Source organism: Nansenia antarctica, assembly GCF_963989245.1.
Source record: "Nansenia antarctica genome assembly, chromosome: 1".
Taxonomy (NCBI): Eukaryota; Metazoa; Chordata; class Actinopteri; order Argentiniformes; family Microstomatidae; genus Nansenia; species Nansenia antarctica.
This window is the reverse complement of record NC_137674.1, coordinates 108,976,409-108,999,841: the sequence shown is the minus strand read 5'-3', so window position 1 is coordinate 108,999,841 and position 23,433 is coordinate 108,976,409. Positions and strand designations below refer to the sequence as shown.

General features: G+C 43.3%; 1 protein-coding gene across 1 annotated transcript; it reads right to left on the bottom strand.

Annotated features, from left to right (window-relative positions):
• Positions 1–483: 483 nt before the first annotated feature.
• Positions 484–9,823, bottom strand: ncl (nucleolin). The gene is made up of 16 exons (XM_080534970.1): positions 9,683–9,823; positions 8,576–8,671; positions 8,346–8,460; positions 8,064–8,174; positions 7,551–7,673; positions 6,979–7,119; positions 6,803–6,886; positions 6,461–6,584; positions 5,988–6,124; positions 5,762–5,888; positions 4,329–4,468; positions 3,839–3,971; positions 2,994–3,142; positions 2,060–2,186; positions 1,423–1,715; positions 484–1,131 (listed from the first exon to the last, which is right to left on the bottom strand). Exons 1-16 carry the CDS (start codon positions 9,698–9,700, stop codon positions 1,064–1,066), a joined length of 1,986 nt encoding a protein of 661 aa, XP_080391096.1. The 5' UTR covers positions 9,701–9,823; the 3' UTR covers positions 484–1,063.
• Between the last annotated feature and the right edge of the window lie 13,610 nt (positions 9,824–23,433).

Here is a 23,433-nt window from a genome sequence, read left to right as displayed (position 1 = left end):
CTAACTGTATATATCTCATGACTATATAGCTGTAAACTATACTGATGTTTACAACTCTACCTCTACCATTAGTCACCCATCACTACCTCATTCTATTTATGTCATGGCCTTATTTCACTCTTTACCCTTTTGGTTGGATACTAAAGTGCATTTCATTGTTGTACTCTACGATGACAATGAAATTGAACCTAATCCTCTTATCAAAGCCAGTAGGCCTATTCATTTAATCCGAGGGATTTAACAAGTTCGATGAAGTCAACAGAGACAAGGACAAAACCCTTTTTAAAAAAAAGAAAAATCACAACGTAGGTTTTATTCAAATCATTCACATTTGTGAAAACCTTCGATTCTCAAATGGCGAGATTAGTCAATGCACTACAAACATCATATGTTACATTTTTAAACGTTATTCTCGAGGCCTCTCGTCCTTGCGACTTCTACAACATTAACTGGTACCCCACCCAAAACAAGACAGTACACACATTTACCAGATTCTAAACGCCCAACAGACTTGGGCCCTGATTTAATATCATCCATTACATATGCCTTGCACATTAACAGTAAAACTTTTGCACCTAGAGCAAACTAAAACAAAAAAACAAAATAAAACATATATAATGATACAGCACTTTTTACAAAAAGGTAAAATGAAATAATACAAATTGTTGAATGTACAATATGTACCTGAACCAACAGGGCTTAATTCTTTTTTTTTTTCTTACTTATTTTTTCTCAAAGCAAACACATTTTGCCCGACCCATTCCATTTTACTCCTTTGGAAAAACAAAATTATAGATATGGATGCACGACGCAGGTGGACTGTTGGGACATTTTTTTAGAACTCATAAAGCACCCCTCAAAAGCCGAGGAGGCAAACAGGATGCGGGGTGGAGAGGTTTAAGAGAGAGGGGGGGGGGGGCAGGGACAGGGGCAGGGGGGGGCTCCTGTTAACATGGATCAATGACACCTTCTGGAATGTCCGCGAGGCTCTGCCAGCGTACGGCTACGGCGATGAAAACAGAGTCCGTTCAAAAATGTAAAAGACTGGGATAACTTTTTTTTTCTAATCATCAAACTTGATCTTCTTGCCCTGGGGCTTGTCGCCAAATCCACCGCCTCTTCCTCTTCCGCCTGGAACGGGGGAAAAACACAACAAGTCAGTCGTTGTATCTAAACATGCTCGATTGCAACTGCCATTCAGAGTATAAAAGGTCGGTTACAACAGTGTCCTTCCCAAAATTTTATCAATTGTCCAGATCAGCACTTCCCCATATTTGTGTTCTACACAGGGCCTCAAACTTGCTTACGTTATATATCTGTTCCAAAAACATATACCGCTACACAGGAAAGCTAACAACTTCAGAGCTAACCGCTAGACCCATTCCGTTAAGACACTGAATCTAAAATGGCCGCCGGTCTTACCTCCGAAGCCGCCACGTCCACGGTCACCCCCGCGTCCGCCTCCTCGCCCCCTGAATCCACCTCCGCGGTCACCCCCGCGACCACCTCCGAAACCGCGACCACCTCCGCGTCCGCCACCGCGACCTCCGAATCCGCCGCCGCGACCTCCGAATCCGCCGCCGCGGAAGCCACCGGTGTCGCCCTTGGGCTTGGCGAAGTCCAGGGACACTTTGTTGCCGTCAATCTCTCCGTCCTCCATCGCCTTCTTGGCGGCCTTGCAGTCGTCTTCGTTATCGAAGTCGACGAAACCGAACCTGCAGGGAAGGAGGGGGGGGACGTTTAGGAAAACTAGTCTTGAACTCAGGGCTCAGTGACTGACAATCGTCAATAACAGCTGTGCCTCGTCAACTGAAATATTAACGATCAGAGAATTAATAACTGGCCACTTGGTGGCGCTATGGAGAGGTCAGGTCACTGTCTCACATCAGACATGGGCAACTCCCACTGACGTCAAGGTAGGTGCCTGTTTAGACTGTGATTTGGCTCTACTTCTCGTGCGAATCCAAACAACGTCACTGAACGGACAGCGAGGAGCTCATGAGAAGCGTGTGTGTGTATCGGGGTCAAAGGGCAGCGTTTGGGTGTTCTCTCCACTTACCCTTTCGACGAGCCTGTGTCGCGGTCTGTGACGATTCTAGCTGCAACGGCGCCGTCGAACGAGTCTCTGAGCGTCTGGTCTGTGGTGTCCTCGTTCAGCCCGCGGACGAAGAGGGTTTTTGTGGGACCTGAACGCAGAGAAGGAAAAACAGTCAGTCAAACACAGGCGCCAAGACATCAACTGCAATTGCTCAACTTCACACCTTTGTGGGCCAGTTTCACAGACAACGGCTTAAAAGCCTAGTCCTGGACTAAATAAGAAAGAAAAAAAATCACACTTCCAGTATAAAATCTCAATTGAAGATGCTTTTTTAGTCTAGGACTAGGCTTAAGACTAAAGTCTGTGAAACCAGCCCTGTGTCTACCAAGTTGAAGGTTTACCATCAGCAGAGACTGGGCTAAGCTAGTCTCGAGATCTGATGCGTACGTACCACAGCCTCACACTGGGCTAAGCTAGACTCCATCCTATCTGCCGATTGAAAACCCACTCAAGCGGTCCTGCTCTGTTTTCAGGTGTGCCTGATATACTTTTCCTCCAGTAGACGATAAACATACTGGATCATACTTTATCGTCTACTGGACAACCAGTAGACGATAAACATACCGAAGACATAGCATTGGCTTTGTTCTACCTCCAAACATTACATACGCAAGTACTGAACAAGTTGTGTATGCCAAGAAATGGAGGGGGACTCGTCCATAGTTACTCACTAGTTACTAACTATTAGTTTAATTATTTCCATGCATCTAAAATAAAAATGGATCAAGGAACTTATGGAATTCCATAAGACTACCTGAGACTGGAGCATACAGAATTTTCACAGTAGGTGGGGCTTGCAATCTAAGGCTAGCCTCTAAGACTGAGATGTTGCATACCTGAGCCTCCCCTGCCTCACACTGGTCTATCCTAGCCTCTAGACCTGAGGTGTCCGTACCTGAGCCTCCCCTGCCTCCGTCCGGCTTCCCGCCACTACTCCCCTGACTGTACTCCAGGCGGATCGGCCTGCCCTCGATCTCTGTGCCGTTCAGGGTGTTCAGCGCCTCCTTGGCCTCGGCCTCGCTCTCAAACTCAATAAAGGCAAACCTGCACAGGGACAAACAGCCACGGTTAAGGAACAAGGCTCATTTAACACTTGAGGGGTTTGTGGATCATTGGACTTAAGTCAACTTGCTTTACTGCTAGACACGGGTGAACACCTGCTTTTGGGGGCAGGGGGTGCTGCAATCAGCTGTGATATCAATATCAAACAAAGTCTCACAAATTCATAATTCAGTTTAATTTTTTGTCTCACATCCGACATGGGCAACTCCCACAGAGGTCAAGGTAGGTGCCAGTGTATGGAGTGTGATTTGGCTCTACTTCTCGTGCGAATCCTTACAACGTCACTGAACGGACAGAGAGGAGCTCATGAGAAGACATGGGGGTGTGTGTGTGGGGGGGTAGTAGTGGTAGTCTAAACCAGTGTTTCTCAACCCTCTCCTCGGGGCGCCCCAGCCGCTCCACATATTTGATCTGTTCCACCACCAGCTCACCTGATTCTACTAATCAAGTACAAATCATAATTGCTTTGTACTTGATCAGTTGAATCAGGTGAGCTGGTGGTGGAACAGATCGAATATGTGGAGCGGCTGGGGCGCCCCGAGGAGAGGGTTGAGAAACACTGGTCTAAACCATAGAGGGTATATGACATCTTAAGAGACGCCACTCTACACATCAAATCTACACAGACGGGGAAATACGACACTGGAGGAAAGATTCCCCTCAGACTAAGAGACTAACCCTTTAGGTCTGCCGTTGTTCTGCGGTACTCTGATGGACACGGCGTTCTCGAACGCGCTCTGGAGGGAGTCTTCTGTTGCACTGTAGGCCAGGTTGTTCACGATGAGGGTCTTGCTAGCACCTCCCGGGGCGGCTGAGGGAGGGGAGGAGAAACACATCTTTGAGACACGTCGTCTTTGAAAGGTCTGTTGCACAGACCAAGTCAGTACTTGAGTGTTGAGAGAACAAGACAGGGCTTAAGTTAAGGCCTAGTCCTGGAATGAATCACACTTTCAATGTAAAATCTCCATTGAAGATGCTCTTTTTTATTTAGTTAAGTTTTTGCCTAAATATCATATTCTAGATCTGATTCTGGAATTGATTCTGTCTTTCGCAAAACTTGAAAATAGGGACGATATTCCTTCCAGACCAGATCGACTAAAATGGCCGACAGTAGCTACCTTAGGCCCTGACTCCTCCCTTCTGAATAAGATGGCCGCCGGTTGCCTACCTTGCTGTCTGACGCCTCCCTTCTGGCTCTTGTCTCCTGTGTAGTCGACCATGATGGAGCGTCCCTGGATCTCCGCCCCCTGGGTCTCCCCCAGCGTCTTCTCTGCGATGGCCTCCGTCTTGAACTCGATGTAGGCGATGCTGTCAGTAGAGAGACGAACCACGGTCACATAAAATAACATTCAACTGTATATTGCACATCTCTTGACATAACTTATTTTATACCTCTGCACTTTAGGTACTGTACATAAACTACTTCACTGTACATGGCTCATAACTGTATATATTGCATAACTGTATACCGTATTGTATACTTTTTTCATAGTTTGGCTGGTCCTGCGACATAGTCAGGTGTGACTTGCATATCAAAATATATATAATTTCATACTGACTGACATGAACCAAGGAGTAAACATTACCGTCTACAGCCACGAGAGGGCGCTCTGGGCTTGTGACAACTATATGCTGCTCCTGTACCACTGAAGAAATCTAACTGAAACATTAACGGGAGCCTGGTGAACTTGTTTACTGGTAACTTGCTTGTTGGACTCGCTAGCTTGTTATGTTAATTTAGCCTATTCAGCCTCCCAGGTATGTTCTTTATGCTATTGTGGAGCTGAATAACTGTTAATGTGTTACGTTAACATACCGGACACCTATTCAGCCTGTTCTGTGTTCTATTGTGTAGTTGAATAACTTGCCTTTCCAGATTAAATGTCAGTTCTTGGTCTTGGGTTTTGTGAAATACATTTCTAAATAAATGCGACTTATAGTCCAGTGGGACGTATATGTGTTCTTTCCCTCTTCATGACTGCCGATTGAAAACCCACCCAAGCGGTCCTGCTCTGTTTTCAGGTGTGCCAGCGATTGAGGATAGAACCAGTAGACGATAAACATACTGGTACCGAAGACATAGCATTGGCTTTGTTCTACCTCCGAACATTTCATACACAAGTACTGAACAACTCTGTGTATGCCAAGAAATGGAGGGGGACTCGTCACTAGTTACTTAATCCTAAATGTCTGTTCTTGGTCTTGGGTTTTGTGGAATACATTTCTAAATAAATGCGACTTATTGTCCAGTGGGACCTTTAGTTTTTTTCCTCTTCATGACGCATTTTTTGACTGATGCGAAAATACGGTATACCTCTAAACTACTCTGATTGGTAGTTTACAATACTACCTCTGCACATCACTACCATTTTTGTTCTACTTATATCACTATCTGCACTTTTGGTTAGATGCTAAACTGCATTTCGTTGTATAGTACTTGTGCTCTGTTCAGTGACTGACAAGTTTCAGATTAGATTCAACTGTCACAAAGACAACAAAATGTCTGATTGCTGGCCGGCCTCTCTGACCTCGAGGCTACCTGCCTCTCTGACCTCTTATCACACGAGTCGTCGTTAGCAAGACACGGGTCGAGCTCCTTACCCTCTGTTGGAGCCGCGCTCGCCGGCTGGTATTCTGATGTCGACCGCGGTGGTGAAGACTTCCTTCAGGTCGTCTTGTGTGGCGGAGAAGGGCAGGTTCTTCACAAACAGCGTCCGTGCGTCCCTATCTGTTTGGGGGGGGGGACACAGTTGGTTGTAAGAGCGTACATTCTGGCAGTAATCAAAGAAAAAACCAGGTAAAGGCGAGATCCGTCAGAACACAGTACCTTTCTTGTTGTCCTGAGAGTTCTCTTTGCTGTGGGCCTTGTCCATCTTCAGCTCCTGGCCCATGAACTTCTTGCCGTTCAGCTCCAAGGCTTTCTCTAACTCCGCCTCTGTGGCAAAGTCTACGTAACCGAATTTCCTGTTTGTAAGAAAGAAGCACGAGGTGAGAATTTGGCTCGCTACATCAAACACAGTTAGGGGTCATTAGGGTTAAATTAAAGTTAAGAGTTGTGCCAGCGATTGAGGATAGAACCAGTAGACGATAAACATACTGGTACCGAAGACATAGCATTGGCTTTGTTCTACCTCCGTACATTGCATACACAAGTACTGAACAACTCTGTGTATGCCAAGAAATGGAGGGGGGGGGTCGCTTTTCCATCACTGGATCAATGAAGCAAACTGACAGTTGGGAAAGTCGAGCCCGACTGTGAAACGTTACGTTCTTCACTGCCGGACGGTTCTGTGGACTTACTTGGATGCGCCTAGTCTGACGTCCTGGACTTCCAGGTTCTTCTTGGCGAAGAAAGCTGCCAGGGCTTCTTTGATTTCGTCGAAGTCGGAGTCTGTGTTCAGGTTTCCAACAAATAGACAGAATCCTAGACAACAAAAGAATCATCTTCAATTAGTTTGCTTGCTTGCAATGTTGGTTCTGCTACTGTGAACGCTGAAACTTTTCAACCCCAGTCAGAATTTTTAAAATGAAGGTGACATCACATATATCAGTATTAAGTCCCTTGTTGTTCATCACAAGTAGTGGTCGGAATGTCAGTTTGTTTTTTTGTTTTCCTCAGAAGTAGGACATTTCAAGCCTTACCTTCACCATCTGACTTGGCCTTCTTGGCTGGGGGGGTCTCCTTCTTGGAGTCCGCCTTTCTCTTTGCTGGAGTGGCTGGGGCCTCTGTGGGAATGAAAATAAACAAGATTTACTTCCAGAAGATTCCGTAGTCAAAATACAAACAGCAAAGAGCACCTCCACATCACACAACTCACCATCTTCCTCGTCGTCATCTTCATCATCATCATCCTCGTCGTCATCCTCCTCCTCAGACTCCTCCTTGGCCTTGACCATGCCTGCTTTCTTGGCCTTGGCAGCGGGGGCTGGGGTGGTGTCCATCTCCTCTTCCTCAGAGTCTGGAAGGCAACAGTAATGTGTTTTAGTCACATGCTAAGCTCAACCAAACCCCCCTCCATCTACTGACCCTGGGTCAGCAACACAGATCAGAGAAATTGTAAAAAGTAACATCAAATACTTTCAGCATTAAGTCCCTTTGTGTTCATCATTGTGTGCTTACGGAAAACCCGACACCTGCTGGTAGGTCAGTGAACAGACAGGCCTGACGTTGAGTTGAGAGCCTAGCTAAGGAGTCAACATTAGCCTAACTTCCTTCATTAACTTGGATTTATCTGTGCACCAGGGGGGGTATTCCACCGATGTCGCTAAAGGAAAATCCAGGCGTGTTTTCGATAACCCTCACAAGATTCATCAAAATAAGCCTGGATTTTCCTTTAGCGACATTGATGGAACACCCCCCGAGCTCCAGAAAGGCCCACCCCATCCTTACCATCTTCTTCATCGTCATCATCTTCATCATCCTCAGACTCCTTGGCAGCGGTGACCTTCACGGAGGGCTTGGCGCCGGCGACCTTCACGACCTTGGCAGGGTCCCCTTCGTCTGACTCCTCATCTGCACGTGTCCATGGAGGGAGGGGGGGGGGGCAATTGTTAACACATTTAGCGCTCGGATACTTCTGCCGATTGAAAACCCACTCAAGCGGTCCTGCTCTGTTTTCAGGTGTGCCAGCGATTGAGGATAGAACCAGTAGACGATAAACATACTGGTACCGAAGACATAGCATTGGCTTTGTTCTACCTCCGAACATTTCATACACAAGTACTGAACAACTCTGTGTATGCCAAGAAATGGAGGGGGACTAGTCACTAGTTACTAACTATTAGTTCAACCATTTCCATGCATCTACAATAAAAATGGATCAAGGAACTTATGGAATTCCATAAGACTACCTGAGACTGGAGCATACAGAATTTTCACAGTAGGTGGGGCTTGCAATCTTACCATCGTCATCTTCATCATCGTCGTCATCAGATTCCTCAGCCTTGGCGGGGGCAGCCTTTGCTTTAGCGGGGGTTGCCTTGGGAGGGGGGGCTTCCTCCTCAGACTCTTCCTCTGAAAGGGGGCGGGGGGAGAAATAATGTCAGTCATGTAGCCCCAGACCAGAAGACTACAGCCAATAAATACTCTCTACCATTTATCAAGCGTTCCTATAGCAAGAATGCTGGGTAAATTGTAGTTTTTAATTGCATGGCCTGGCTAAAGTGAAGAAGAAAAAAACCTCACCAGAGTCATCATCCTCCTCCTCACTTTCGGCCTTCTTGGCCGCTTTGCCGTTCTTAGCCGCCTTAGCCGGGGTGGCCTTCACCGGTGTGGCCTTCTTTGCCTTTGGTGGTGGTGCCTGAAAGGACATTAACGGGTTAAGTCAACGAAGCATAACCTCACCGTAGAAAACAACATTACCACATGGTCACGTCTTGAGAATGTGAAAAGTCCTGTACACATTCCAGTCTTACCTCCTCCTCCTCGCTCTCTTCTTCACTGGACTCCTCCTCTACCTCTTTCGGGGGTGGGGGGGCCCTTTTCTTAGGGTTCGCCTGCTTCTTCGCTGCCTGTTTAAAATAAAACAAAACATAAGGGATCGTTTAATAACAGGAAACTGTAGCAATCAAATCACAGTAGTAAAAAATGGGAGGACATGAAACTGACATGAAATGGGCTATAAACACTATATAAAACACTACGAAACGGTGTACTAATTCAGTGTACATATTAAATAAAATGGCAACGTAGGTCAGCAGTAGGACACGTGTAAATGCATTTATGCACATGTAAATGCAACATGTGGCTCGTGTCTACCCAGGCTGCCTATGTCCGGTACACACCTCGTGGGGCCTCAGGAGGCGGAGCACAACCCACGTGGAGCGACTCGGGAGTGTGGCCCCAACTAGCCTTTAGTTAAGCTAACTTAACTACTGCAACATAACTATTACCCGCTATTATTTATATAATAAAGTGGCCGAAAAGAGTCCATATTTGTCTAATTTGTTAGAAAGGAGGAAAGGGACAGGAAGGGATCTCCACAGATCTGTAGCCAGGCAGCACGGAAGCAGAGTCTCTGAAGACTCGTAATGTAATGACGCTCCACCATAATGTTAATCGACATAATCAGGTTATTATAATCGGTTGGTTATTTAAAAAAAAATGTACAATACTACACGTGTTTAGAAATAATAGTTAGGTATATGAGTGAGTTTTGTTGAAAAGACGGAGGTAATTTAAAGCATGCTGGCTGCGGGGCCGCGCATGGCCATTTTGAGACGAACGAGGGAAACATGGCTGATCTCTGAAACGCTGCCAGCTCGCCATTTAAACTCACTGTTTTACACAATATATAACACTGCTATAACACGGTTATATTACAATACATATGGAAAATAATAAAAAATAATAGCTATAAACGTTTGACATGTAGAAGAATTATCCACCGCCGAACACACGCACACGCATTTTCTCCGTGCCGTTTTATTCTCATCTGATCGTTCGCATTTATGTAGGAACTTTATTTTTTCATTAAGATCGCGAAAAACACACGACGATTTAGAATAATAAGAGTTTCTTACCTTTGCTAATTTCACCATGGTGCCTGCCGTGTCTGTGTGTTCGTGTTGTGATAAACACAAAATGGACGTTTAGAACAAGGTATAAAAAAAAAAAAGATTAGTGATGTCTGACACACGTGGCCCAACCTGCTCCGTGGGACACTGAGGGAGAAAGACAGAGACGCAGGAGGCGCGCGGGTTACTCTCTTGTACTGCGTGTGCACGTAACTCCGCCCACGGAGCATTTCCCTCCAATCACAGATCTGATAATTGTATACCCCGCCCGCATGAACGTTTTCCTCCAATCACAGATCGGATGATTTGCATACTCCCGCTGTTCTTCACTGTTCTTGCGCTGGCATGGAACTCCGCCCACATAAGCACGTTCCTCCAATCACAGATGGTGTATTTGCATACTCCGCCCACATAGGCATTTTCCTCCAATCACAGATCTGATATTTGCACAGTGCCTACGTATCGACTTCACGTGCGCGCGGATTCGCACTTCATAAACAAGACAACTCTTTTCTCGTAGACCTCCGGAGAAACGAATCAGCGTCTGAGAATCACACATTTGCTATTTTGAGATTCCTTTGTTCGTTTTACTACCATACTCGACGATACTTTCGACATATCGTTATATTTAATATTGTAATAAATAACAATAATGCATTTTATTTGTATTGCACTTTTTTCCTTCAAAAGAATCTCAGAGGGTTACGATTTAAATGCCCAATATATACAACGACTCAGGCAAAGGTCATGTTTTGGTTGGGATATCTTTCAACCATACATGAGCATAGCAATAGGCTACATCATTGCTCAAAGACGGTGATACAATCAATGTTCGACATGATTGATTAGGTAATCTGTGTTAGTTAATTAAATCGCAGACAGCGCTGTTTTGATTGGAGCCACGTGGTGTCATCTATCTGCGTGGTCCACCACGTGGTTGTTGAGATGAACGTGTCCTCATTCCTCCACCCCCTTTCCATTCTCTGATGGCTGCTCATCCCTGGTCAATGTGATCACTCTAATAACCTTTGAGTTTGCACTACCCATGTTCACATTTCTACCTTTGAACTACTGTATATTGCACATTGCACATGTCTCCTGATATAGCTTCTTTATAGCCTACTTCTGCACATTAGATACTGTACATAAACTACCCCACTGTACTAGCTACCTAACTGTACATATCTCATAACTGTACATAGCTCATAACTGTACATAGCTCATAACTGTACATATCTCATAACTGTACATATCTCATAACTGTATATAGCTCATCACTGTACATAGCTCATAACTGTACATAGCTCATAACTGTATATAGCTCATAACTGTACATAGCTCATAACTGTATATAGCTCATAACTGTATATAGCTCATAACCGTACATAGCTCATAACTGTACATATCTCATAACTGTACATAGATCATAACTGTACATATCTCATAACTGTATATAGCTCATCACTGTACATAGCTCATAACTGTACATAGCTCATAACTGTACATAGCTCATAACTGTACATAGCTCACAACTGTACATAGCTCATAACTGTACATAGCTCATAACTGTATACCTCTGAACTAAACTGATGTTTACAATACTACCTCTACACATACTGCATATTGCATAGTCACCTATCACTACCATTATTGTTCTATTTACTGTATATCATGCTCTTTTATCACCCTTTTGCACTTTGCTAAACTGCATCGGTGTATTTCTATGCGTCTCAATCATATATGTTAATTTGACTTGTGGTGAGTGCACATTTCAGAGAAAGGGGTGGAGCATTGGGACAAGGGGTTGTCCCAGAACTCTCCTCTCCTTACTGTCCCAGTAAAAAAAGAATTGGGGGTTGTCCCAGAACTCTCCTCTGACCATGCCCTTCTCTACACACAATGTCATAATAATAATAATAATAATAATAATAATAATAATAGTAATAATAATAATAATAATAATAATAATAATAATAATAACAATAATAATAATAATAATAATTGCCACTGTACTGTCATGCAGGGGTGGATTACCAAACAGGCCTACCAGGGGGCTATTCCACGTACCGTGATTAAATCTGATCCAGGTTTAAATCAGATCCGGGCGCTAATTTCAGCTTTTGTTCCGTTCCATCAATGTGGCTCAAATAATTTGCTGCTTGGTTGCTATGCAAGCAATCCTTCTGAACAAACCTGGGGGGTATTCCACGAAGCTCGATAAAGTTCTAAGCCTCGATAAAGTTCTAAGCCTCGAAAATGTTAGCTTGCGTTCGGTGCCATCAATGTGGCTCAAATAATTCGCTGCTTGGTTGAGCTCCTTCTGAGTCAGATATAATTAGCCTGGCTAAAACACAGGCTATGGTAAGACGCGCGTCAAAAAAGGCTCACAGGCGGAAACTAAACCCTGAACGACAGTTCCTCATGTGTCTTTTAGGAAATATTAGTTCCCACTTCACACGAGATAGATAGATTAGATAGTTTGACTGTGTGATAGATAGATAATTTGATAATTTGAAAGTGTGATCGATCGATAGATAGTTTGATTGTGTGATAGATAACTAGATATTTTGAAAGTGTGATAGATAGATCGATGGATACATAAATTAAAAAGTGTAAAAAATAAAATAAAATGAATAGGTATGTCTATCAACTTGCATTACTGTTATCACAGTTGTCTGGTTGGCGCAGTGGTTAAGGCAGCCGGCTGGAGTCCCAAAGGTTGCGAGTTCGAGACTTGACTAAGTATTATTTTATTTTTATTTTTTTACATTTAACCGAAGCCTTCATGCAAAGGCTTCAAACACCATTGTAATCGTGTCAGTTCTTGTAAATTAGCCTGCACCATAATTTTATAGCCTACATACTTTTTTAGATGAGATTTTAGATTAGATTCAGACAACGAAATGCAGTAAAAAGTGCGTCTGAAGAGAGATTCGAACCACGTCTAAAAATTATAAATAAATCCTGTGGCAGCGGTCGATACCACTAGACCATTGTGGCGATATGACGGTTTGTAGCCTGCTGCTGATATCACCACAGTAGTAATATTCATTTATTAAAATATGAACATATAACAATAACTGGGGCTAGTATGACCTACGCATTTAATCGGTCAGCAATGTCTTGCCAAACCATTTCCCTCGCCTTGTTAATTGCGGCAGTATTGCACTATTTCACATCTTATTTTTCCGTCTTCATAAAGATCAATAATTCGGGAATGCTGCGCAAATGTAGTACCCCTGCAGAGTGGAGTATCTTCATTTCGACAGATCGACTCTTCTGGGCTCTTTATGTCTGCGTGCACGCGCCCATATCGAAGATTTGTAAAGGCCGGTTTAGGCTTCTGCGTCGAATTTACGTGCGGCTATACGCGAGGGCTGTCCAAGTTTATAGTTCGACGTTGGTCCGCGCTGCAATTACACCGTCACATCGCTAGGTGGCAGTGTGTTTTCAGCCCCTGTGCTGTGCCTCTTCCGGTTAGGAACTCAACAGAGCTCAAAGCTCAAAGCGGCATAATAGCGATCTTTTTATTGTTATGTTTGTTGTATATAAAAGTTCTATGATGCATTGAAATGACATTAAACTAAGATAATACGATGGTTAGCATAATTTTTCAAATCGTTACTAATAAGTAATTACAGAAAAGGTGAATGACATTTCTGTCATGACTTCCGCATTTTGGGCGACGAGAGAGTCGGAATCTTGTCTGAATCATGTTCTACCAAGCGGACCAATCACAGAGCTTACGGTTACGTGCGCTCTGACGCGTGGTTAGATTTTTTGAGAGGAGCACGTCAAGGCTACGCACGGTCATGCGGGACTACGTAAGCTTACGCGTAGCCTACGGCGTCGACTTTACGCAGAAGCCTAAACCGGCCTTAAGCCTGTCTTCTGTGAACACTCATCACACAAGGCTGATCCTCGTTCGAGGAATCACCTGAGGCTTGAATTCCAATCTTGAGTTGCCTGAGCGCCGCATTTATTTATATCGCCGATATACTAAGCCACCTTTAGTGGAATGGCCCCCTGGTAGCGAGCAGGTTTACAGGCTGGTTTAGGTAATACGTGTGTCAAAAATGTCTCACAAGCGGAAACTACATCCCGAACGACAGTTCCGTCAAGTGTCTTTTAGGATATATATTAGTTCCCACTTTTTACGAGATAGATAGATAGATAGTTTGACTGTGTGATAGATAGATAATTTGAGTGTGATCTATAGATAGACACATTTAAGTGTGATCGATAGATAGATAGATAGATAGATAGACAGACAGATAGATAGTTTGATTGTGTGATAGATAACTTGATAATTTGAAAGTGTGATAGATAGATAGATAAATAAAAAAGTGTAAAGAAAAATAGGTATGTCTATCAACTTGCATTGCCGTCATCACAGTGGTGTGTTTGGCGCAGGGGTTAAGGCAGCCAGCTAGAGGTCCGAAGGTTTCTTGTTAGATACTTGATTTAATGTTAATTCTTTTTACATTTAACCGAAGCTTTCATGCAAATTGATTTACAATATACACTACCGTTCAAAAGTTTGGGGTAGGGCTGCAACAACGAATCGATTAAATCGATAATAATCGATAACGAAATTCGTTGGCGACGAATGCCATTATCGATTCGTCGTTTATTTTATTTTTTTCCTTTTTTTCCCCCTTTTTTTCCGGGTTTTGTTTCCATAACAAACCTACTTCCTGTTGGCGCACGCCACGCTGTCTTGCGGCCGGTGTAGGCATCGCGAATCATAGCGAATCATAGCGCTACCTATGGCCGGAAAGGGCAGAACCTATGACCGGAACCGGAAAAGTGTGAAAATCCGGTACCTACACCGGCGCGGCGGCTACATTTAAATCATGCTACTCAAAAGCCTTGAGAGTGAAGCTGTCTGCTGTCTGCTGTCAGGACATGCTAGTGAGTTAGCTAGCAGGGTTAGCTCGCTGCTGCCGCTAGCTGACTGTCACTACGCTGCTCGTCCAGCTGTAGTCTGCGTAGCTGTGCTGAGAACCAGAGCACTAACTATGTTTCTATAGAGGAGGGTTACACTAACTATGTTTCTATAGAGGAGGGTTACACTAACTATGTTTCTATAGAGGAGGGTTACACTAACTATGTTTCTATAGAGGAGGGTTACACTAACTATGTTACCAAGCTACCCGTGAGTTAGAGTGAGGCACTGACTGTCGCCTAGCCCTAGCCTATTGTATGGAGTGAGAGGACACATTGCATTGTTTTGGAGCATATCTGTTATATAAAAACATTAGTGTCTTGTCTGTAGCCTATATTGCACTTTGGGTTACTGACCTTTACATTAAGCAACGTTATTACCTAAAACAATGCATGTATTGAGCTAGAGTTCAACTACTTTATTGAAACAATCTACCGCCATAGTCCATGGCCTGTTGTTAAACCTATTTGATGTAGCAAAGCCTTTTTTATTAATATTATTATTTATTTTTTATTAATACTTATTCATTTTGCACATGTATATGTATAGGCCTGGCTGATTTAGAAAACATAAAATAAAATGTGCAAAATAATTCATAATAAAAAATTAAAAAAAACTTTTTCTAAAATCTCCCCCCCCCGCTTTTTTGTATCCGATTAATCGATTAGCCGAACAAATAATCGGCAGATTAATCGATTATCAAAATAATCGTTAGTTGCAGCCCTAGGGTCACCCAGACAATTTCATGTTTTCCATGAAAACTCACACTTTTATTTATCAAATGAGTTGCAAAATTAATAGAAAATATAGTCAAGACATTGACAAGATTAGAAATAATGATTTTTATTTGAAATAATAATTTTGTCCTTCAAACTTTGCTTTCGTCAAATAATGCTCCCTTTGCAGCAATTACAGCATTGCAGACCTTTGGCATTCTAGCTGTTAATTTGTTGAGGTAATCTGAAGAAATGTCACCCCACGCTTCCTGAAGCACCTCCCACAAGTTGGATTGGCTTGATGGGCACTTCTTGCGTACCATACGGTCAAGCTGCTCCCACAACAGCTCAATGGGGTTGAGATCTGGTGACTCCGCTGGCCACTCCATTACAGACAGAATACTAGCTGCCTGCTTCTTCCCTAAATAGTTCTTGCATAATTTGGAGGTGTGCTTTGGGTCATTGTCCTGTTGTAGGAGGAAATTGGCTCCAATCAAGCGCTGTCCACAGGGTATGGCATGGCGTTGCAAAATTGAGTGATAGCCTTCCTTATTCAAAATCCCTTTTACCTTGTACAAATCTCCCACGTTACCAGCACCAAAGCAGCCCCAGACCATTACATTACCTCCACCATGCTTGACAGATGGCGTCAGGCACTCTTCCAGCATCTTTTCACTTGTTCAACGTCTTCTCACAAATGTTCTTCTGTGTGATCCAAACACCTCAAACTTCGATTTGTCTTTTCCTTTTATTGTCCAGTCTCAGATATGGCTTTTTCTTTGCAACTCTGCCTAGAAGGCCAGCATCCCGGAGTCGCCTCTTCACTGTAGACGTTGACACTGGCGTTTTGCGGGTACCATTTAATGAAGCTGCCAGTTCAGGACCTGTGAGGCATCTGTTTCTCAAACTAGAGACTCTAATGTACTTGTCTTCTTGCTCAGTTGTGCACCAGGCCTCCCACTTCTCTTTCTACTCTGGTTAGAGCCTGTTTGTGCTGTTCTCTGAAGGGAGTAGTAGGCCTACACACCGTTGTAGGAAATGTTCAGTTTCTTGGCAATTTCTCACATGGAATAGCCTTCATTTCTAAGAACAAGAATAGACTGTCGAGTTTTGTAGTATATTTTACTTACACACACACATGCATGGGTATATGGTATGGGCCTGTTCTACTGTACAGGTACCCTCCTAAATTTCGTTGTTTGGTACCTGTACTATATAGCAATGACAATAAAGACCATTCATTAATTCATTCATACATTCATTCATACTGACAAGGGGGGTTATGACACCTTGTAAACACATCCTTTGTCTTAAGGGCCATATGTTTTGCCTCAGGAAGTGTTGTCCATATATGGGCATTGTTAGAATTACTTCCTGTGAATCTGACTTGAACTTTAACCTGGAATGACTTTTAGGCCAGGTGACATCATTGTGGGGTCTCCTACTCTTCACACCTCAGCCATCTAGTGTACAGGTTTTTACTTTTGCCTGCTCGCGGCTCTGTCAGTATTGATTGATTGATTGACTGATTGACTGAAAATGTTCATTGTGTGAAGCGCATTGAGTTGCATCTTGTAAGAAATGCGCTATACAAATAAAATTTGATTTGATTTGATTTGATCTATGCAATGACTGTGATAGGACCATTGTTTAACTGTATTTGCATACTATTGTTTATAAATAAGAAGTGTGGGCCCAGGGGGCTGCTCTTCTCTTCTTCTCTCTCTCATCTTGACCACGCAGCTCCTCTCTCTCTCTCTCTCTCTCTCTCTCTCTCTCTCTCTCTCTCTCTCTCTCTCTCTCTCTCTCCCCTCTCTCTCTCTCAGACCTGTACTTTGTTTCAATAAATAGTCTTAAACTACTCAGAGTTATATTCTTCATTTTAGTATCCAACAAGTAGCTTAATAAACAACAGTTTCATATGAAAGTTCTCTTTTTCTGGCCATTTTGAGAGTATAATTGAACCCACAAATGTGATGCTCCAGATACTCAACTAGCTCAAAGGAAGGCCATTTGTACAACTTCTCTAACCAGCAAAACCGTTTTCAGCTGTGCTAATGTAATTGCACAAGGGTTTTCAAGGTTTTTCTAATCACCATTAGTTTTTTAACGCGATTAGCAAACACAATGTACCATTAGAACACTGGAGTGACGGTTGCTGGAAATGGGCCTCTATACACCTATGTAGATATTCCATTAAAAACCAGATGTTTGCAGCTAGAATAGTCATTTTCCACATTAACAATGTATAGAGTGTATTTCTGATTAATTTAATGTTATCTTCATTGAAAAAAACAGTGCTTTTCTTTCAAAAATAAGGACAATACAACGGTAGTGTATATATCTGTCTAAGTGAATCATCTATCCATCAGTAATCATAAATTAAAATGATCTATGCCAAATCCAGGGTCCAGTTGGAAGAACATCATTTACTACTCAGAAAGGCTTCAAACACCATTGTAATCGTGTCAGTTCTTGTAAATTAGCCTACACCATCATTTTATAGCCTACATACTTTTTTAGATGAGATTTTAGATTAGATTCAGACAACGAAATGCAATAAAAAGTGTGTCAGAAGAGGGATTTGAACCACCGTCTTAAAATGACGAATTAATACTATGGCAGGGGTCGGTACCACTATGCCATCGTGTCAATATGACTGTATGTAGCCTGCTGCAGATATCACCACAGTAATAAATATTCATTTAGTAAAATATGAACATATAACAATAACTGGGGCTAGTATGACCTACGCATTTAATCGGTCAGCAATTTCTTGCCAAACCATTTCCCTCGCCTTGTTAATTGAAGATTAAAATTAAAGATTTTACATCTTATTTTTCGTCTTCATAAAGATCAATAAGCAGGACTGCTGCGCAATAAGTAGGACCCCTGCAGAGTGGAGTATCTTCATTTCGACAGTTCGACTCTTCTGGGCTCTTTATGTCTGCGTGCACGCGCCCATATCGAGGATTTCTAAACCGGTGTTCTGTGAACACTGATGACACAAGGCTGATCCTCGTTCGAGGAATCACTTGAGTCCTAATCACGAGTTGTCTGAACGCGGCTTTTATTTTAATCGCCGATATACTAATCCAACGTACGTGGAATAGCCCCCAGGCCCTGGGGTGTATTCCATCAACGTTGCTAAAGGAAAATCCAGGCTTATTTTTGATAACTCTCGTGAGAGCTAAATTTCACGAGGCATAACAGAATAAGCCTGGATTTTCCTTTAGAGACATTGATGGAATACCCCCCAGGCCCAAGGGCCCAAGAGATCCGGTGGCCCCTCAGACAGAGACGTGAAGTCTCTGTTATTGACTCTGCATTTCTGGTCACATAGTCAAAGTGCATAGTCATCCATGTCAGTAACACAACCCAAAAAGTCCTACTGATAAACTGATGGAACAGCATAAACATTCACTTTTGAAAGTCACAAGAAAGAAAACATCATGACAAGTGTTTATCGCCTCAGTTTACCTACCAGACTGTTGAGGGGCTGAGTACTCCATGCAATACTCAATTCAATTCAATTCGATTCAACTTTATTGGCCATGTGCAGAGCACTAGGAACATGAGTTGGTGTTCTCCCATGCTGAACAAGCTACAGTACATACAACAGCAAGACGACAATACAACAATTCTCAAGACAATATATACAGTACCAATTACTTACTCTTACTTAGGCCCTTAACTCCCAGTGGAGCATAGGCCATTGACGACTCTTCTCCATCCAGCACGGCTTTGGGCTATCTTCTCCGTCTCTCCCCAGCTGGTACCGTGTCTTTTCAGCTCTGCCTCCGTGTCCCGCTGCCTCCAGCTGTTTCTGGGCCTTCCCCTCGTCCTCTTCCCCTGGGGGTTCCAAGTCAGGGCCTGGGCGTGTGGTGGTGTCTGCTGGCTTACGTAGGGTGTGGCCAATCCATCCCCACTTCCTTCTCCGGATCTGGCTCTCTACTGGCTCCTGGCTCCCTCTCTGCCACAGCTCCTTGTTGCTGATTTTTGTCCGGCCACCTGATTCTGAAGATGCGCCTCAGACAGCTGTTAATGAATGTCTGGATCTTCTGTGTCGTCTTTTTTGTCCTTCTCCACGTCTCCGCACCGTAGAGAAGGACACTTTTCACGTTGGAGTTGAAGATGCGCACCTTCGTTGTTGCTGTTTCCCTTGAGGCCCAGATGTTCTTCAGGATAATGAAGGCTGCTCTAGCTTTGCCTACCCTGGCAGTGACATCGCTGTCTGTGCCACCTTGTTTATCAATAATACTGCCAAGGTAGGTGAAGGAGTCGACTTCTTTGTTCTTTGATACAGTACCAATATGAGTGAATAAATATACTGTACAACTTAGTGCAAGAACATGTAAAGTGCAAGGTGCAATGATCAGGAGTTATTGAGGAGGGCTGTGGCTTTGGGGAAGAAACTGTTCAAGTGGCGCGATGTTTTTGACCTGGTGGCCCTGTACCGCTGTCCAGAAGGGAGTCATTCAAACAAGCTGTGAACTGGATGTGAGGGGGTCAGCCACAATCTTGCATGCTCTCTTCAATGATCTGGGGCTATGGAGGTATATGGGCCCTTCAACTCTGTGAGCCCCCCCCCCCCCCCCCCCCACACACACACATACACACACACACACACACACACACACACACACACAAGCTGTTTATGTGGCATTTCTGTAAAGTCATGGTTCACGAAGACCCCATTGTGTTGTCATCCACCCCTGATCTGCCTGAACATAAAAACATATTTTTAACAGTTTATAGGGGGCCCATCTCAGGGGATGCAATATTTATTGCCAATATAATATCGTTAAGCCGATATAATATCGTTAAGCCTAACCCTAACCCTAACCCTAACCCTAACCCTAATTATTTATATAAATCTACTTTCCCATTAGATTACGTAATGAGTATAGAAACTGGCCATTAGAGGGCGCTGTTAGAGTTTGTGAACTGGAGACAGGTCACAGGTGAGGTCACGGTGAGGTCACCCTGTGTGCATGGTGTTGAGCACATGCAACAAGGAGCACTGCCGGACACCTAGAGGAGCAGTTGGTGAATTTCCATTGTGACATCATCAGGTGAAGAAACCAGATGGAAGCCACTAAAACAATTAAAGTGGAAGAATCATGACGTCAGTCTAGGAATGGAGGAGAGGAGCTAGAGACTGAGAGAATTGTGTTAAGGGGGTTCACGTCGAGGGTAATTGTGTTAAGATATGCACGTAAGACAAAATATATTCTTTTGGGGGTAAAAAGGCCATGCCTCCAATATAATTATACCCCGGAATGACTAGGAGGAGGAGAACTCAGACAGTGAAAGGGGTGTAGCTAAAAGGAAGATGGCCGCAAAGGGGTGTAGCCCAAAAGAGGATGGCAGGTAGAAACATATTGGTGGCGCACTGCCAAAGGGAGTGGACCATTTGCATATAAGGAGTGGTCACATTATCATACTTAATCAATAATCATGAAACTGTATAAAAGCTGGGTTCTGGGCTTTGTCCAGCTCTGTTTTTGTTGTTTGAAATAAAAGTCTCTGGGGGAAAGCCAAACCAGCTCCAATCTTTGGTATTTTATTTTAAAGTGTTTATAATAAATCATAATTCTAGATTGTGGCCTGCAATCCAAGTTTATGTTCTGCGGCTATTTCTTTTTTCTTTTTTCTGAGTGGGGTAGTCCCACTCATATTTTTCATTTTATTTGACAGATACAGTGAAGATTTAGACAAGAAGGATGGGTGAGAGAGAGAGGAGGGATGACATGCAGGATATGTCCCCGGCCGGAATCGAACCGGGGTCCCTGCGGTTAACATGGTCAGCGCTTAACCCGCTACGCCACCTAAGCGCCCCTCTGCGGCTATTTCTGACTCTGCGTGTCAGTAGTTGTGGAGGGGAGCGACCGGTCTCACTCCTGTCCAGGATTAAACATGAATAGAAGACTAAGATAATGAAAATGCCTCAAGGATGGCAACTGAGAGCGAGCTGACCAATACACTGAACTTTCATGATATTGTGGATGATTTCGCACAAAACAGAGCCAGGAAGAAAGGCTTTGCATAAGGTAAGACTATTTCATGATTCATTTAGGCTTATAAAGTGACACTATGTGACACTATAGCTTGCTGTCAATAGTTTTTTAGACTTAAGTTTGTGTTAATGTTAGAGGTGGCGTAAACGTATCTCTTATTTGTGGTTGAGAGCGGTGTGTTTTGTTAATGTGCTGTGTGTTGGTTTTAATTGAGTGTACCTGTACACTGTAAGTCCTGTGTCATTGACATACAAGTGACGCCTTATTCCAAAATGACTTACAATCGATACATTTGACTAAGGAAGTGAATCATCAATTCACCAGTCGTAGCAGGAAGAGTAATCTAGCTCAGGCTAAGGGCCACTGGCAGTCTTTGTGAATCGTTTTCTTCTTTTTTTGACACTGGAGAGACAGTACAGCACAGTATAGGGGAAAAGCAGGTGTCTCAGGAGACGCAGTGCTGGGGAGTGGTAATGTCTCAGGAGGAGCAGTTAAGGTGTAGCCTGAAGAGATGGGTCTTCAGTCTCAGACGGAAGATGGTAGTGACTCTGCAGTTCTGACAGCCGTGGACAGCTCATCCCACCAGCGGGGAGCCAGTGTCGTTAGTCAGTTAGTCAGTTAGTGAGAAACATGAGCCAGCTGTCAGTGGTAACAGCTGTTAAATCACACAACTCCTTACAACTCACGTTTGACAGCATGGTAAAGCAATTTGTGACGGCAGCTGGTGAAAGAGGGAACAAGTTGGCTACCGTCCAAATGTTCAGACTTTTATTCTGAAAAGAAAGTTACTATAGCTTTAAAGATGAATCGATAAACCGAATAAAATAAATCAATGAATGCTCTCGTTCACAACTCGTTTCTGACAAAAAGGAGAAAAGAATCTAGATATCAGACCAAGGACAAGAAATGACAAGAGGAATTACAACAAGAAAGTAAACCAAAGTGTTTAACTTTGGAGGCTCGGTTTAACCAATTAGCACCCTTGTGTATGGAAACGGAACGGCCATCATTTCATTCTTAACTTAGGGGCGGCTGTGGCGCAGGTAGAGCAGGAGGTAGAGTCCCCGTCTAATGATCACAAGGTTGGCAGATCGGCGGTTCGAGCCCCGGCTGGCCACATGTCGAAGTGTCCTTGGGCAAGACACTGAACCCCAAATTGCTCCCGGTGAGCGGGCCAGCACCGTGCATTGGTGTGTGAATGTGTGTGCGAATGGGTGAATGAGAGGCCGTTGTAAAGCGCTTTGGATAAAGGCTGAAACTGAAAAGATAGAGTAGTCAAATAAAAAGAAACAAAAATAAATAAATAAAAGAAAGGATAGGGGTCTAATTAATTTTTAGATTACTACATCTAAATCTAAGTGTCTTTGTAGGACAATCTACTCTGTATACTGCAAGTATATACCAGTAGTAATACTAAAGCACTTACTTAATATGCACTTACTGGTGTCAGTCTGTATCCAAATCATCATATTTTTCTTCTACATTATAGACACGATTACTCATATTCACTCTGATGAAAGGAGATACTGTAGCAAACATGATCACGTGTTCAGGCCCCAGAAGACATTTACCGCCAAAACGAGATCAGTAGCACTTCACATGTTCACAATCTAGAAGCACTTCGTCCAGTTAACCACAAGGAGGCAGCATTGCAACACAAATTCAGCGTTGTAACACACCGTTTTTTCCTGTAGTGGATAGTGAGTTGGACTGATGATCAGAAGATCAGAAGGTCACGAGTAGCTACTTAATTCAGCATTATTATTGCATTTCAATATCTAGACACGTAACATTGCATTGTTTCTTTATATGAGAGAGGACAAAACAGTGTGTTACTGAGATCTCATCAGTCAACTGTATCAAAAACAACGTTTACTGGCCATCACAGTTTCCTTTGCAGTGTGGCGCGATGAACTCCAGGTTTGTGACAAACCCATATTATATTATACTTTACACATTTAATAATAGTATTTCCTTGTTGTATAGTTTAGAAATGTTGAGTTTATCCGTTTATTCAGTCACACAATATTAATTAATATTAATCCTATTGGATCCCACATACTTGCCTGTAAT

Bases quoted from the DNA above. Each gene is read 5' to 3' on its own strand.
- ncl (XM_080534970.1), bottom strand. The intron at 8,461-8,575 runs GTAAGACTGGAA...ATGTCCTTTCAG, and splicing joins AAGAGAGCGAGGAGGAGGAG to GCACCACCACCAAAGGCAAA. The intron at 1,716-2,059 runs GTAAGTGGAGAG...CCTTCCCTGCAG, and splicing joins GACACAGGCTCGTCGAAAGG to GTTCGGTTTCGTCGACTTCG.